The sequence below is a fragment of the Kogia breviceps genome, chromosome 4 (genome assembly GCF_026419965.1).
Source record: "Kogia breviceps isolate mKogBre1 chromosome 4, mKogBre1 haplotype 1, whole genome shotgun sequence".
In the NCBI taxonomy this organism is placed as follows: Eukaryota; Metazoa; Chordata; class Mammalia; order Artiodactyla; family Physeteridae; genus Kogia; species Kogia breviceps.
The window spans coordinates 109,120,271-109,136,808 of record NC_081313.1 but is presented as its reverse complement, the minus strand read 5'-3'; the positions used below and the strand labels follow the sequence as shown (position 1 = coordinate 109,136,808).

The 16,538-nt window shown below is 39.1% G+C and overlaps 2 protein-coding genes across 19 annotated transcripts in view; both read left to right on the top strand.

Annotated features, from left to right (window-relative positions):
• The window catches only part of FNIP1 (folliculin interacting protein 1), a 131,127-nt gene extending 127,818 nt beyond the window's left edge, over positions 1-3,309 (top strand). For both annotated transcript variants that reach the window (XM_059061812.2, XM_059061813.2), the window contains one exon: positions 337-3,309. In XM_059061812.2, coding sequence (XP_058917795.1) covers positions 337-415 — 79 coding nt within the window. In that variant the 3' untranslated portion in view covers positions 416-3,309. The remainder of the gene's footprint in view (positions 1-336) is intronic.
• Positions 3,310-9,400: 6,091 nt separating this feature from the next.
• Positions 9,401-16,538, top strand: part of RAPGEF6 (Rap guanine nucleotide exchange factor 6) — a 249,402-nt gene continuing 242,264 nt past the window's right edge. For 14 of the 17 annotated variants that reach the window (XM_067031533.1, XM_067031538.1, XM_067031531.1 and 11 more), the window contains exon 1: positions 9,401-9,704. In XM_067031533.1, coding sequence (XP_066887634.1) covers positions 9,636-9,704 — 69 coding nt within the window. In that variant the 5' untranslated portion in view covers positions 9,401-9,635. The remainder of the gene's footprint in view (positions 9,705-16,538) is intronic. The other 3 variants (XM_067031536.1, XM_067031535.1, XM_067031534.1) reach the window with 2 other exon arrangements.

Sequence of the window (16,538 nt, the reverse complement as noted above, 5' to 3'; positions counted from 1 at the left end):
TTAACCACTGCACCACCAGTGAAGTCCCTATATAGTATTTCTTAGACATTATCCCTTGCCCCGATGCATGGTCCATCAGCAGATCAGTGAGATGGTTTCCTGCATTCATGACTTTGTTACTGTTGGGTTTCAGAGGCTTTCTTTTTAAAAAATCTTTAGTTATAGTTTTTACTTACTGAAAAATTTCTAATTTTCATTATCTTCAGTTCTCTTACCCTTTTCCTTTTGGCCAGGGTGGCCAAGCTCCTTGAGTGGAGATGTATAGTGACTTTATAGATCGTAGTCATTGCCTGTAGGAGTAAACCTGAACTGAGATTTTTTTTTTTTAAATTTCAGGATTGAATCCAGTGATCTTCCTCTTCTGGCTGCTGTAGCAAGCACTCACTCTCCATATGTTGCTCAGATACTACTTTAACAGAAAGACTGTTGGAAATTAACTTTGGTGGAAAGTTATGTAGAAACCAAGGAAGCAGTCACAACATGCATTTATGGCAATTTTTTTTCTCTGTCAGACCTTCATCTGAATGAGTCAGTCACCTGGGTGGTATTCTGCATTGCAGTGCATATTGTGTCATCACTGGATGGCTTTTTCATTTTGATTGGACTTCTGGATGGTGGCATATTTTTAACCAAGTGAAACTAAAAACAGCATTTGGGGGGAAAGCATGTGAAGAAGCCAAAGTGTAACTTCGACGTTTCTACAAAATGAATAACATTGTGGAATTTCATTATGATCACTACAGTCTTTCCACAACCCATAAGTAGGAGGAACGGATATCTCATGATTAAATGGCTCAGAAAGAGTCATTTCATTAGTTTTAATTCTTTATTTCTAAGGTACAAAGATCTATGAAACTTTATTTGTGTTTTTCAATTCAAAATAGCTAATTTCTGGGTATTTCTCAAAGTATTTTAAACAGCTTGTTAATTAGAATAAACTCAGAATAAAGGGTATAAATATGTGTTACGTTATCCACCCAAGTGTACATATGTATCTATTTTTTAAAAAAGCAGAGGGAGAAATACAAGATTGGTAAACATGCCTTTTTAAAAAATATATTTTCAACTAGGATTAATTGTATATAATGTTGAAATATTACTTTCTGGTGATTTTTCTGTTTCACACACCCTAAAATATAAGTAAAGCCAATCCGTTTTTTAAGGCTGAGGAATATAGATTCCCAAAATAAGAATACTACTTTATACCATTTGTTTTAAGTATAAGCTAATTCTTATAAATGTTAATATTTACGTATTTGCATTTAATTTAATAAATTAAAATTAGGATTAAAAATTGCACCAAAGCATTGGCAGAAATAATACTATTTTCTTTAAAAGTGCTCAGGTAGCCGAGGCCCTTGGTTTCGGTATCAGCCCTTCTATTTTTGCGGTACGCAGGCCTCTCACTGTCGTGGCCTCTCCTGTTGAGAAGCACAGGCTCTGGACGTGCAGGCTCAGCAGCCATGGCTCATGGGCCTAGCTTCTCCGCGGCATGTGGGATCTTCTCGGACCAGGGCACGAACCCATGTCCCCTGCATTGGCAGGCGGACTCTCAACCACTGCGCCACCAGGGAAGCTCCCGGTATCAGCCCTTCTTGAACCCATAGGAACTGAATATTTGTTTCACTGCTTCATGATATTCAATTTACACTAAAAGAACTCATTAACTCTTAAGATTATTTTTTTTCTCTAATAGCTCCTCTCTTCCAAAAGCTAATTTTTTCAAAGATTTCAACTTTTCAGTTGTTATTGTTTTTGTATATATTGTAGAGTGTTGCTTGTGAGAAAGGCTAATATGGAACCAAACTCTTGTAAGTAATGTAAATAGAAAGATGGGTAGATAAAGTTTTCATTATGCTCTACTACCTCAGTTTACTTGAAATACTACATTATAGTTTATCTTTTACTTATCTGGTCTAAGATGCTTTTAATGCTAGAAATGAAGCTGGTTTCTGCTTTCATGAACTATTTTCATCATAATTAGTTGATTAGCTTAAAACAGAAAACCACTTTCTCATTCTGTTTCTAGGTACATTTTGTCTATAATGCATCTGTTCTTGCTATTTAAGTTTTCAATAATTAAGGAAGATTTCTGTGGTTTATTTAGTCTTTGACCTTGAATTTATAGCATTGGGTCACATTTTGTCTTACTCTAATATCCAGCTAGACTAAGAAGAAATGGTTATTTTAATGGAATGTAAACCTGAAATTGGTGTGCTTGCAATTGCTTTGGCCCCTGTGTCCTATCAGCTGGTCCCAGTTAGTACCAGAGTCTTCCATGGATGACTTGCTGTCAAAGAGTGTTTATGGATATATTTTCGTTAGCTTAATTTTTTTAGTCTATTCATTAATGAAGTTCTTCTCTCATCTGTTGTTTGGAATTTTATGAATCACTCTTTAGCAGAATTCAGAATATAGAAAAGATCATATGTGGCCACTGTACATTTTTTTTAAAATTGTAGTTCAGGATATGTAGCAGGTAGACAGTGTCTTTTTTATGTGTGTTATTGTTTAAATTAATCATTGAACTATTCACAGTCCTATCTATTTGAAATCTCTAATAAATTACCATTTAGGAAATCTAGTCTTCAATAAATGGATGGCTCATGCTACTGTAATTCTTAAAACTAAGCTTTGCTTGAAAGGAAAAGGCCTATAGTTTCTTATAGAATCATCAATCCTTATAGGATTCCTGAGTTTTATAATTTTCAATCCTTCTGTAATTTCTTCTCCTTCGTCATAGTCATTCTTGCATTACACAAAGCCCAAGGAATGAGCTGCTACTTCTTTAAAGTGTGATCATTATGATGAATGTGAAAATAATTTTTGGCCTGTTCAAAATAATTTTTTTCAACTTCTTATGGTACAGATAGATATATGTTACACATTTTAAACACCTGTTTGTTGCAACAGGAGGTGAAAAAGGGATCTTTTACATTATAGATTTAAAACTAATTTTTCCTGTATATAAACTAATTGGTTTGATTTTAAATATTCCTGGCTTTTATTAATATGTCTTAATTTTGAGTTTGAAAATGTTAAGTGCAATAAACATACTAGCACAGATTTCATTTTGTTGCAATTGGCATACACTGGGGATGATCACTTAAAAAAAAACAGATTTTACATAATGCCTACTTCTGGTAGATGTCTTATGAGATTGTTATGCTTTAAGTTATTTAGATGGTGGGAGATGTAAAATGTAAATACTTGTTCCTTGTTCTGTATACATTTCTCAAATGTACGCCTGTATTATAGTAACCTCCCAGTTCTAGGGGATATTTGTGCAATAAATACACATGTCAATTTGATGGATGATGTTGGTCTTTCTTTCACATTTAATAAGGTATATGTAACATGGATTCTGGTGCCGGCCCACCTGGATTGTTCCAAATATGACACTTCTAGGCATGTGACCTTGTTCATAATGTCCTTCTCTAATCCTGAATTTCTGTATTGGTAATTTAGTAGAATCTACTTTATGAGGTTGTTGTGAAAGTCAAGTGAAATAATGAATGTCAAGAATTTATCTCAATGCTTGGCACACTCCAAATGCTCAGTAATTTGGGGGTGCTATGGTTGCTAGGTAATCTGTCCAGTCTTTGCTGTACAGCTCCTATCTATTTTATTTTGGGGGAAATTTAACATTTATTCTTTATTTTTTTAATTTTTGCTGCATTGCGTCCTTGTTGCTGCTCATGGGCTTTCTCTAGTTGCGGCGAGAGGGGCTACTCTTCATTGCGGTGCATGGGCTTCTCATTGCAGTGGCTTCTCTTGTTGTGGAACATGGGTTCTAGGTGCGGGCTTCAGTAGTTGCAGCACGTGGGCTCAGTAGTTGTGGCACACAGGCCCTAGAGCGCAAGGGCTTTAGTAGTCGTAGCACGTGGGCACAGTAGTTGTGGCTTGGAGGCTCTAGAGTGCAGGCCCAGTAGTTGCAGTGCACGGGCTTAGTTGCTCCACAGCATGTGGGATCTTCCCGGACCAAGGCTCAAACCTGTGTCCCCTGCATTGACAGGCGGATTCTTAACCATTGTGCCACCAGGGAAGTCTTAACATATATTCTTTTGAGTTAAAGTGTAGTAACCAAAAAATATGGTATATTCTTACATTTGACCTAATCTTCACGATGACAAATTGAAATTTTCTTTAAATGCTTTTGTAAAAACAAACAATATCAGTCATTTAAAACTAGAAGAAGCCATGTAAACTTGTCAAGAACATTGTATCTAATTAAAATTACTACTGACTTTATTATTTTATTTATTTATTTTTGGCTGCATTGGGTCTTCTTTGCTGCGCATGGGCTATCTCTAGTTGCAGCAAGTAGGGGCTACTCTTCATTGAGGTGCGCGGGCTTCTCATTGCCTTCTCAAGGCAATGAGAAGTAGCTTCTCTTGTGCGGAGCACGGGCTCTAGGTGTGCGGGCATCAGTAGTTGTAGCACGTGGGCTCAGTAGTTATGGCTTGCAGGGTCTAGAGTGCAGGCTCAGTAGTTGTGGCGCATGGGCTTAGTTGCTCCGCGGCATGTGGGATCTTCCCAGACCAGGGCTTGAACCCATGTCCCCTGCATTGGCAGGCAGATTCTTAACCACTGCGCCACCAGGGAAGCCCCTGAATTTAAAATTAAACAATAAATTGGCCTGTTGGTTTGGGTTCTAATCCTGTTCTGTTCACGCATGTCCCTCTGAGCAAGTCTGTCGTCTTCATCTGCATTGTAGGGAAGTCACCTCTTCCATCAATCCTTAGCGCGGGCTGTGCAGCAGTGATTCAACCCTGAGTAAGCTGTTGGGAAGCTGCCTTACTCAGGTTGGGTTGATTTGGGCACAGTTACGCTAGGAGACAGGATTAGGCCAGGGGCTTTTTGCAGTGCCTGTTTTTATATTATTTTATATTTATCACTCTTACATTTGACTGAAGAGACTAAGTGCACTGTTTTAAAGCAGAAAGGAAGTATCAAGTATTTGGGAAGCATTTATCAGGTAGTTTAGAGGTTTATAATTACCTGTGTTTATATGTGCTGTTCTCTGATAAAAATTTAAAGAAATCTTGCAACATTTCTGAGAAGCATAGATTCTGCTAATGAGAAAGTGAAATACAGAGACTTTAATCTGAGTTCCTATAGTCTTTCCTGTCTCAGAACAGAATGTTTCCAACTAGGATGTGGTGACAGGTGTGTTGTAAAGATACCTGAGATTTCTTTGTTTGTCTTTGCCATTGTAGGAGGTGTAGGGGTGGGATGGCAAGTGGGACCAAACATGAGCTGAAGGTGCACTGGGGGCTGGGGAATTGTAACTCTGAGTGAGAAGGACTTAGGCAGATAGAAAAGGGGGAAGTTGGAGACTGTAATGCTTCCTGTCCTTGCTTTATAGTGCAGACTGTAGACTTGGCCATGTTTGCTGTAGAGTTAAGATTTGAAACTTCCCTAAAGAAAAGAAAATACAGGCAATCCAAAAGAGAGTTTTAAAGAATTTTCTTTTAAATTTTTAAAAGAAATTTTTAGAAAGAGATTTTTAAATGGATGGAATTTCCATCCATTATTTTTTCAGAACTTCTGTTCTTAAAGCATATGCTCGGGTCAGGGGCTTCTTTGTTGCCAACACCCCAGGATTTGGTCCCCTTATAACGTTTCCTTTAAAAGGGACTCTCCTTTTCATAAAAGTATGAGCCTAGACCTATCCCTTCATCAGGTTGATGACAGCTCTCTGCCCAGGTTAGCACTATCTGATTAGACCTCCCCTAGGTATAACTGTATTTAAGGAGAGTATTAACTTGAAGAGGCTGGAGATTCCTTCCTTTCCAAGTGACCATTGTAACAAGGACAGTCCCAAAACATGTCTTTTTATTCACCTCAACATTCAAAGTAAAATTATTGATGAAAGCAGTGTTACCTAAATTGTCTCAAAGGGAATAACATTGTTGAAGTGTTGTTGTGTAAATATAAAGAAGATATTATTTCCTCAAGAAACTTGTGATGCCACTTTTGTGTCATGCATTTGCTTCATCACTCACAAGTCAATACCCTTCACTGTGTGGGGACCTGAGTAAGTTTAAAGTAGTTTTCAAACCTGGTTGCATATTAGGAACACCTAGATAGTGTTTGGAAAGTATTAATTCCTAGACCCCACCCTCAAAGATTCTTATTCAGTGATAGAAACCTGGATTTGGGCCAGCAAGTGCTCTTAGTTTTCAACTAGTAGTGACTCAGTTTCCCAGCATACCCCAAATCTGAATTCCTTACTCCATTCCAGGTGCTATTAAAACCAGTGCTCTTAACTTCAGTCTTTTGGTGGTTTGCTATTGTTCTGCAAAGATGGCCATATGATTGTGTGTGCCTAGTGAGTATTCAGTTTTGCATAATAGAATAGTTGTCTAGCCAGATATCTTTCTTTGCCATTGGAAAGCAATCAAGTGTCTATCTTTTTAACAGCAAAATCCCCTCTTAATCACTTAGTCCTTAGATAGATCAATTTGTTCATTTAGCAAATATTGATTGAGCACCTGTTATGTGCTGGGCACGGGTCTGGGTGCCAGGGATAAGTCAGTAAATAACACAAACTTTCTCATGAAGTTTACATATTTCCTGCTGGTGGAGGAGATAGACAAAGATATTATGCTGTCAGGTTGTGGTAAGTATAATGACAAAAATTAAGGTAGGGTAAGTAGTTAAGCTACTTGTTTTTTAAAGACTTAACCATCTTTTTGTTTTCCTATAATTTAGTAGATTACTTACATTCAAAACCATTTTTTGTTTCAGATATATGTTAATGTTGGTGAATCCTATCGTAGAGGTTGGCTTTTCTCTGAAAATAGCTACTAGAGCTCTGTCTCCTCACTTTTTTCAGCATACCAAAGCACAATACAGGATAGTAAAGGACAAGATAGATTTTGAAAATATGCTTAAATTTAGGTGTGTATAGTTACTGTGGATATTAATATACTGTTTTTACTGCTGCTGTCTTATAAGGTCTATATTAATAAGTTACTTTTATAGACTTAATTTTTTCTTGTCAAGTATTATATAAAATTAAGGTACACTAATGTAACCATCACTTAGGTCAAGCAGTAAATCATTTTCAGTAATTCAGGATCTCCACCCCTCCTCCATGTGCCCTATCCTGATCATAATACTCTCCCTTCTCATTTTTGTAAATTCCAACCTGATTTTCATGAACATTTTCTTGCTCTCTTTTAATAGTTTTGTGTATGCATCCCTAAGTGATATACTTTAGTTTTGCTTGTTTGAACTTTGTGTAATTATACCCCATATTTTGTTTTGCTTTTTTTCTATCAACATTATGTTGGAGATTCATTCATGTCCTATGTAGGTGGTATTTCACTGAATGAATATACAGCAGTTTACCCATTCTATAGTTGATGGACAATTGGGTTATTTCCAATTTTTTGCTAATATGAACAGTGACCATTTTTTTCATCTTTTCTGGGTATTCTTTAGGACATATGTCAAGGAGTGGGCTTGCTGTCAAAAGGTATGTTAAGTTTTAGCTTTACTAGATACTTCTTTTTTTTCTAACTGGTTTCCCAATAGACACTTAACTGGCAGTTTGTGAGAGTTCCTGTTGCTCCACATCTTCATGAGTACTTAAATGTGTTTCTTAATAGTTCTAATGCAAAAAAAAAAAGCAGTAAAGGAAAAACCTATCCAATTCTTCAAATTTGAATGTATGCTTTAGATAAATCACTTTCTAGAGGTAAAGTAATAGAAATAATAAAGAGTGCCTGGATTGTGCGGGCAACATCCTAAATGCTTCACATAAATTATCTCATGTAATCTTAAGAAAATTCCAAAGCAATAGGTCTTTTACTATTCCCATTTTACCGTTGAGACTGAAGTTCAGAAATATCAAATAACTAAGTCATTTAACTAGGAATGGCCTATTAAAGACAAATACAGATGTTTGCCCCTAAAGTCCAAGCTCGTGGTCATCATGCTTTAATGCCTTTTCCCTCTTTTCAAAATATTGATGTGGCTTTGGAAACATGCTTCAAAAATGGAAGGGATAACCTTTGTGATCTTACGCAGACTTTTGAGAGGATATGTTTATACACAAAAAAATGACGAAAATGACAATGTCACAATTGTTTTCAACTGAAAATTTCTTTCCAGAGTGGCTGAGTCATAACTTCCCTGGTAAGGTTTTTGTCCTATACTTAAAAACGAAATGTGCTAATATTATTTTGTAAACTTAAAAGTTTGGGCAAGGTGAACGACCAACGGAAAACAAAACCCTTATTAACATCAGCCATCATTACTAGGTCCCTGAAACGGTGAATGTTGCAGCCTGAACTCTCCTTTCCCTTTTGTTACTCTAAAATATAATTTTCTTATTACCATGTCATTAAAAATGTGAATAACGTCATAATCTTAAATCGCTTCCACGTCAATTGCTGTAAGAAATACTAAGATGTATTCAGTGGAAAGGGCATGCTTATGAGGCTCCAAAGTAAGGAACCGTGTAACCTGTACGGCTTAACTGTACGCTGACATAGGACTGTTTAGAACGATGGATTCTGGAATTCTGTCAGTAACCTTAGGCAGAAACAGCCTCTGCAGGTGTGTGGCTGCTGCAGAGTCATCGAAATATTTTTCTTACCAAGGAACTAGTAAATAAACGTTAATTTGCCTTATTCGGCCTGTTGGGAAACAGACTAGTATGTAAAGTGTAGTGAGAGAGCGGTCACTCCTGAGCCAGGCAACCCTAAGGCCTGCTGCCTGAGAAGGGGTTGGGAGGAGGGAAGGCTGTCCTGGGCATTGGTTACGTGAACGTAGTCTAGACTGACTTCGCGAACCAGCAGTAACTCTTGAGCTGGATGCAGGCACGGTGGCTGCCCACCCCTGCTCAAGGCCACGAAACCTCGGTTCCTCTGCCCTGATGTCAGGGCGTCCGTCTTAGACAAGGCAGGTACTTCTCGGCGGGCCCCTTCCACAAGAGATTCGTGTTATTACAAGACAGGGAAGAGAAGGTATGAACTTCCTTGTTTACCGAATGGCCGCTTCGACTTCCGCACGTTCTCCAAGGGAGCGGTGTCAGCAGTTGCAGAGCTGGAGCTCCGCCCCGGGCTTGGCCATGCCCTGAGCTTCCGGATTTTGGCACAAACAACTCCCCACCCAGAACACCTGCCGCACAAGGTTCGATCCCCAACACGCTATTCTCATTCAGTCAGTCACAGCACGTTTTCAGCGCCCCCACCGGAAACTGGAGCGGCGGAAACCCCAACTCCGAGGCGGATCTCGTGACGGGCTTGGGTGAGGTCTCGCGACGTTTCTTCAAATCTCACGAAGAAGGGTTGGAGGAGGGTTCACTGCACCGCCCCAGTTTTTACGTCATTGCAGAGTCACGCCCTTAGGCGCCCGTTTGCGCGCTTGCGCGTGCTGCGCACGCGCACTCGCCTTTCCTCCGCCCCCGCGCGGGCTTCCTTCTGGCCAGTCGCGCGTGGGCTGAGGCCCTGGGCGGGCGGTGCGAAGGCTTATTTGCCAAAGCGGGGTACACGACGCAGTCCCGAGCTCCCTTCTCAAGGGGAGGCGGAAAAGGGTGTAAACCCCCTACCTAGGGTGAATGGGCTGTCGCGTGAGCTGCTAAGGACAGACTGGGGAGCACGGGGGCCGGGGCCGCGACCATGAACTCACCCGTGGACCCTGGAGCTAGGCAGGCGCTGAAGAAGAAGCCGCCCGAGCGGACGCCCGAGGTAAGGCCAGGCGGCTCGGCGCGCCTCCCGCTGTCCAACGGACAGCATCCCTCTGTCGGTCCGAAACTTGCGGCGACTGTCCCCTTGCCAGAGCCTCGCACCTGCTGCCAAGGTATCTGTTCTCTGAGTCCCCGGCCCTGACCCGGGCCCTTGTCGCGGGCGGGTGACGACCGTCTTTCCTGCTCGCTGTGCCGCCTTCCCCGCACATCCGTCCTTGCCGGTGACTTACCAGGGTTTTCGATTAAAAAAAAGCACCATTACTAAATTGTATTTTCTCAGGGTAAAATGTGGGTCTCGGACTGAGATTGTCCCGTAGGTGGGTAAACTATGAAAAATTGTAAGTGAACTATAACAGCCGTGTTATTAAGAAATAACTTAAAGTTCTTTGAAATACTGTTCAATTGCCTAAAGAAAGATAAAGCTTTCAAGATCAGTTTAAAACTTTGCATCCAGTCAGGTGATGAATTCTGGTGGAGAATTATGCGTATCTGAAGATAAGTTCTGGGGAGGTAGTTTTTCAGACTGTGTCACTGGGAAATGTTACAGTATTTTGTGCTTAGATCCAAAACCTGCTTATTGAGTTAAATGATTTTCACTTGAGCTGAAGGCTGGTGTTCGAGCAAATAACTAAAACCTGTTAACCTTGGCATTCCCTATAGAGGCTTAAATTTGGTGGGGGGTAAGGTTTTCCTTGATTTGGAGAAGTTTCCATAATAAGTGGTACGTTTCCTAAACCAAAAAGCAAAAACTAACAATGTGAATGGATTGTTGGATTGTCTTGTGTGTAATTGCAATAAATAAAATGAAGTGCTTTGGTTAGTTCTTCCTAAGTCACTTTTGTGTTTTTCAGATTTATAATGTTTTGCATAGTATGTCTCAGTAATTTGGGCTGACCTTTTGTGACATGATATTAGTCAAGCTGTAATTGTAGCTGCTGGGTCAAACTTTGTTATTGGAAATCCTGATCTTTGCATAGAAACAAAGCAAGTTCTACCACTTTCCACGGTCCTCTTTTTGAGACCTGCATTTGTAATCCCATGTGTCTTAATTTACCTCTGATAATTCTTGAGGTCATTGTGAGTTAATTGAAAGCATTCACTTTGAACAGGTGAATCTAGCATAGTTTTTATATCATTAGAAAGTATCATACAAGGCTTACAATGTATAATGTAGGTTTTACTTTTAAGTATTACTTATGATAAAATCACATTTTAATGGGAATATCCTAATTTTCTTTAATAACAGAATTACCTACTTTGAAATTGCTTATTTTTGAGCCTTAGGAAATTTTCTAAACTGTTCACAAAGTTATGTTGGCCAGTGTGTCCTGTGTAAGTACTTTATCTGGTTTTACTGCAACAGCAGTGTTGTTTAAGGAAATGCTAAACAACTGCCCACAGTACACAGACTGGAGCTCTGACATCTAGCAGCATAACTTGTTAACTGCTTGAATCACTATCAGTGCTTTTTAAACTTTTATTGATTGATTGATTGATTGTCACGCCACGCAGCTTGTTGTATCTTAGTTCCCCCACCAGGGATTGAACCCAGGCCCTTGGCAGTGAAAGCGTGGAGTCCTAACTCCTGGACCGCTAGGGATGTCCCATCATTGGCACTGCTTTTCAATGAGTGTAGAATTTGTTCGGGATACACAAGTATCAATAAAGAAGTGATAAATTGAATCCTAGTGTTGAGCTATTTGTGATAAATAATTTGATGAAATTCTCACAGGGTCATGCCTGCTTTCAGAAGATCCTTATTCTTTTTAGTGGACTCTTAAGGGTCTCTTATATTCACTCAACAATTATTTGTTGAAAGCTTACCAGTTCAAGGCACTATTTTGTGCACTAGGATGTATCAGTGAACAAAACAGGCATGCCCTATTGGTATTTACATTCTGACAGAAGGGGGACGGGAGTAGGCAGATAAATATAATAAACAAGTATGTTACATAATATGTTAGCTGCTAATTGCTAGTTAAAGAAAGAGCAGGATAAAGGAATTGGAAGTAAGGAACAAGGACTGGGTGCAATTTAAGGTAGCCGGTGTCCTGGTTGAGATGAATTTTGATTAAAGTCTGATTCATGTGATAGAGTTAGCCATGGGGATATATGGGGAAATAGCTTTCCAAGTAGAATAGTCATTGCAAAAGTTCTAAGATGAGAACGTGTCTGGTGCATTCAAGGAATAGCAAAGAGCTCTCAGTGACTGGAGAAGAGTGGTAAGAGATGAAGTCAGAGAGGTGATAGTGGTGGTGTAGGATGGAGCTTATCATGCAGGACTTTCTAAATTGTAAATTCTTTGACTTTTACTTTGAGTGAAAGAGGGTTTTGTTTTCCACCAAAATGTTTTGAAGCAGAGGAACGATGTTATCCTAGTTTTTAAAGCATCCCCTGGCTGTTTGCTGAGTTGAGAATAAACTGTGTGGGAGCAAGGGTAGAAAGAAACAGGAATATCAGTTAGAGGTTATCACATTAAATCAGGGAAGAGATCATGACTCAGACTAAACTGATAGTAATGCTGGTGGTGAGTAGTAGTCAATTATGGAAACAGGATTTAGCCAACAGGATTTGCTAATGGATTAGATTGTGCTTTGAGGAAAAGAAAAGAATCGAACATGATTTCAAGGTTTTTGGCCTGAATAACTGGAGTGTTGGAGTTACCATTGAAGAGAGTTTGAGTTGCCATCAAAGAGACTGGGAAAGCTGCAGGAGGAGTAGTTTTGGGGAGGGGAGTGGATCAGAAATTCAGTTTTGAACATGTCATATTTGAAATGTCTGTTAGAAATGTCAAGTAAGGAGTTGCGTATACAATTTATAATTATTTCTAAAGAGAAAGCTGGGTTGGAAATAGAAATTTTATAGTTATTAGCTTGCAGTTAACGTCGAAAGTCATGAGACTAGATGAAATTACCGAAGTAGTGTATGTACATGGGAATAGAAGAGGACCAAAGACAGTGCCCTGGGGCACTTGATCACTACAAGGTCAGGGGGGAAGAGCAGAAACCAGCAAAGGAGAAGGCATGGGAGCGAACAGTGCAGGAGAAGAAAAACTAGGATAGAGTGGTGCTGTCCTGGAGGCTAAGCCAATAAAGTGTGTAATAGAAGGGGATAAAGCATTTATTCAGCTTATTTTTCCTTGAATACGTACTGGGTGCAAAGCATTATGAAAAATATACAAATAGATAAGAATCAGTGTCTTATAATCTTCTAATCAGATGTTTGCATCATATAATTAATGAATAAAGAACTCTTCTGTTTGTTTCTGGGACAAAATTAATGGTTCTTTTATTTTGACCCATCTGTTGTCCTTACATGAAACTATCAACTCAAGCATAATCCTAGTGAGCCAGACACTGAGAATGGAAACTTTTGTAAAGTATTCCATTTAGAACTGTGTTCTAACACAGTTTTTACTTTTCTGGCCATTTCTCCTACTGTGTAGATTCCGCTTCCACAGCACATTGTCTTTCCTGAGCTAGTTCTTTGATTTCCTTTCCTACCTTACAAAGATCTTTTTTTTTTTTTTTCTTAATGGAAAATTTTGGACTTAAATACTCTGGGGGAAGCTAAGTGCTCTAAAGCAACAAATGCTGTTAAGGTACTCGTTTTGAGTCCTTATGCCAAAATTAAAGATGCCGCAGTCAAAACTGAGACCTTGAATTTGGCTTTTTCTCAACTCAGTCCATATTCAATGCCATTCTTTCTCTGTAATCTTTCTTTTTTACCTCGGAGTGAACACCTTATTTCTCTTATATTTCTGTCTCTAAGTGCTTAATACCATGTTTTGTACGTGTTAAATAATCAATACATATGTTAAACAGAACAAAATTTAAAATTAATTTTGTAAAGTCCTTATGTTAAAAAGATAATACTTCTGTTCATTAGAATTGCTGATTTTGTACATCCTGGGTGGTCTCATTCTGCACGGTGACTTCCGTTAATTTTTATAGGCTGACACCTAGGTCTGTATAGCGCATGTTACCCTCTTCCATGTGCTTCAGATTCATATATCTAACCACTAAATTGTCCTCCAGTTTCTTCAATCCCTAGTCTCAATTTGAAACCATCATCATTCCTCTTTAATATTCTGCTGGTGACTGCCCCAGTTGCTCAATCCAGAAATTAGTGTTTTTACTCTTGATTCTCCCTGCTGTCTTCCTCTCTATATCTAACTGGTCACTAAACCTTGTTTGATTTTACATCTTGACGCTCTCTCTACCTCTTCCTATCCAGCTGTACTACCCTAGTTCACACTTTTATCATTTCACCCGTGAATTTTTGCTTGAGTCTTTTTATTGTCATATTATTGCTAGAGTGATCTTTCTAATACTTGGATCTGATCATCTTCTATTCTTGCTCAGAATTTAATTATTTCCCACTGACTAGATAGGTTAGCAATATAAGTTATCATCAAGATCATTTTTGAGAATTAAAAGAGGTGGATTAATATTTATACCAGGAAAACAGATTAAAGGTCTGTCTCCAGCAAATTGAGATGTATGGTTACCTCATGCAGATGATAACATTAATTTATCCATTCAGTTAACAGATAATATGTTAGGCACAACACTAAAAGCCAAGGTTGTAGAGAGAAATTGGACATGGTCCCTATTCCTCAGTGACTTAGGAGACAGACATGAAGACATTAGTAAAATGTTAAGGTTACTAGTGACAAAGGTATGGATAGGGCACTTTACAACTGCAAGTAGGGAAAGGACAGGCTTCTTGGAGGAGACTTAAATTAAAGCTTAGATGTCATAAATAGCTGTCTGGATGATATCCAGAAGGGAGGTCATTCCAGGCAGAGAGCAGCAGGAGCAAAGGCACTAATGGGGACAAGCCAGGTACATTTGTAGAACAAGAAGCCAGTCTGTAAGGCTAGAGCATGCATTCCCAATGGGGATGATGTCATCCCCAAAGAATTTGGTCTTCTGGGGGGAGTGAAAAAAAAATCTTAGCTATTACTATGGTTTGTGTAGTAATATCTACATAAAACTCATCCCTACCTGACAAAGTCTTATTCCTTAATATTTAATTGTAGACGGGGTGGCAATTATGAAAAATACTCTTTGGAGGGATGTGATAATGAAAAAAGGTTGCAAAACACTGGGCTAGTGTATGGGGTGTTTGTGTGTGTAAGGGGATGGTACATGGTGGTAGATGTTAAATGTTGAAGCTGGGTATAATAGCAGGATTGGATCATTTCAGGGATTTGGACTGGATATTGTAAATAAAGGAGAACTATTGGAGGGTTTAAAGCCCAGAAATAAGATCAGTTTTACAAAGATTACTCTGTGGGCATTGTTGAAGATGGGGGGGGGGTCAGGAAGGGCACAGGCCGGCTACCTTAGAGGCAGGGTGGTTTACAGTAGGATGAACAAATAACATTTTGTCCAAACCACGATATTTTTCTGTGTGAAAGGCAAGACTGTTAATGATTATATCAGGATAACCGGGAAATCAGGAGATACAGATCTGGTTATAGGAAACAAATGCAGTAGTTCAGGAGTGAGATAAGGTAGCAGAATATTTGATGGTGGAATAGTGAGGAAGTAAAATTGGCCCAACATGGTCAGTGGTTGAAACGGGAATTTGTACATCCCACCAGAGTTTTTTTTTTTTTTTAAACTTTGAAATTGACTGTAATACACATACAGTAAAGTCCACATGCTTTTAAGTATAAGCCAGCTTAATTTTCACAAATATATTTAGCTACCATCCAAATCATGATATAGAATATTACCAGCACTCCAGAAACTCCTCCTTTGCCCCTCCCACTCAGTACCCTTTCCCAAAGGAAACTGTTCTGACATCTTTCACCATAAATTAGTTCTGCCTGTTTTTGAATTTCATTTGAGTGGAATCATATAGTGTGTATTCTTTACAGCAACCAAGAGGACTATGAAACTATTTTGGTTCTTTGCATTTTATCTCTGGACTGGACTTCGAAGCTCCTCTCTTGGCTTTCCTTGATCTTCATGTACTTATCCTTCTTTATACCATGACTCACCTACCCTTTTGGATTGGCCACCTCATTCTGTCCAAGCCTACTGTTGTGGTAACTGCCTCAAACCCCAGATGCTGCACTTGAGGCAAAGATATACTCTGTCCTTATATTCTTTTCAAGTGTCTGCAATAGCTCTGGGGAAATCTGGCAAAACTTTTCTGTCCTTTGCTTGTTGGGACAGACTTGGGTTGGGTCTGTTCAGAGTAAAGCCAAAGTTCAGATAATTTCTGAATTTCTCATTTGGGTAACTGTGTATAAGAGTACGTTATTAAAGAGCAGAATTAGGCTAGAAAGAGAATTCAGTTTTTAAAAGGGTTTGAGACTCTACAGGAGACACAGATAGAGATGTTCAGTAAGCATTTGGAGCTTCAGGTCAAACCAGGTTATGGGTCTGAGTTGGTCTGAGAGTCTACAGCATATGGGTCATAGGTGAAGTCATGGGATTGGTAGGAATACTCAGAATGAGAAAACTAAGTGAGAATAGAAGGGCAGACCCTTTGGGTGCTCTAATATTAAAGGGATGGGGGAAGGAAAAGAAAACCTGCCGAAGAGAATGAAAAGAAATTGTTTATAGAGGTAGAAGGAGAACAGAAAAGTGTGTTACAGGAGGATATTTCAGAAAGAAATTCCTAATCATTAATATCAGGTACTATAGAGAGTTGAAGAAAGGTGAGGACTCATATTCTTCGGGTTGTGTCCATCAGAATGATTTCAGTGAACTGAATATAGAGGCTGACTGCAGTGGATTAAAGTGAGAATCAGACCCAAGAAAGTGAAGGCAGCAAGTGTACTGTTTGTGAGTTTGGCTCTGAGGGGAATGGGAAA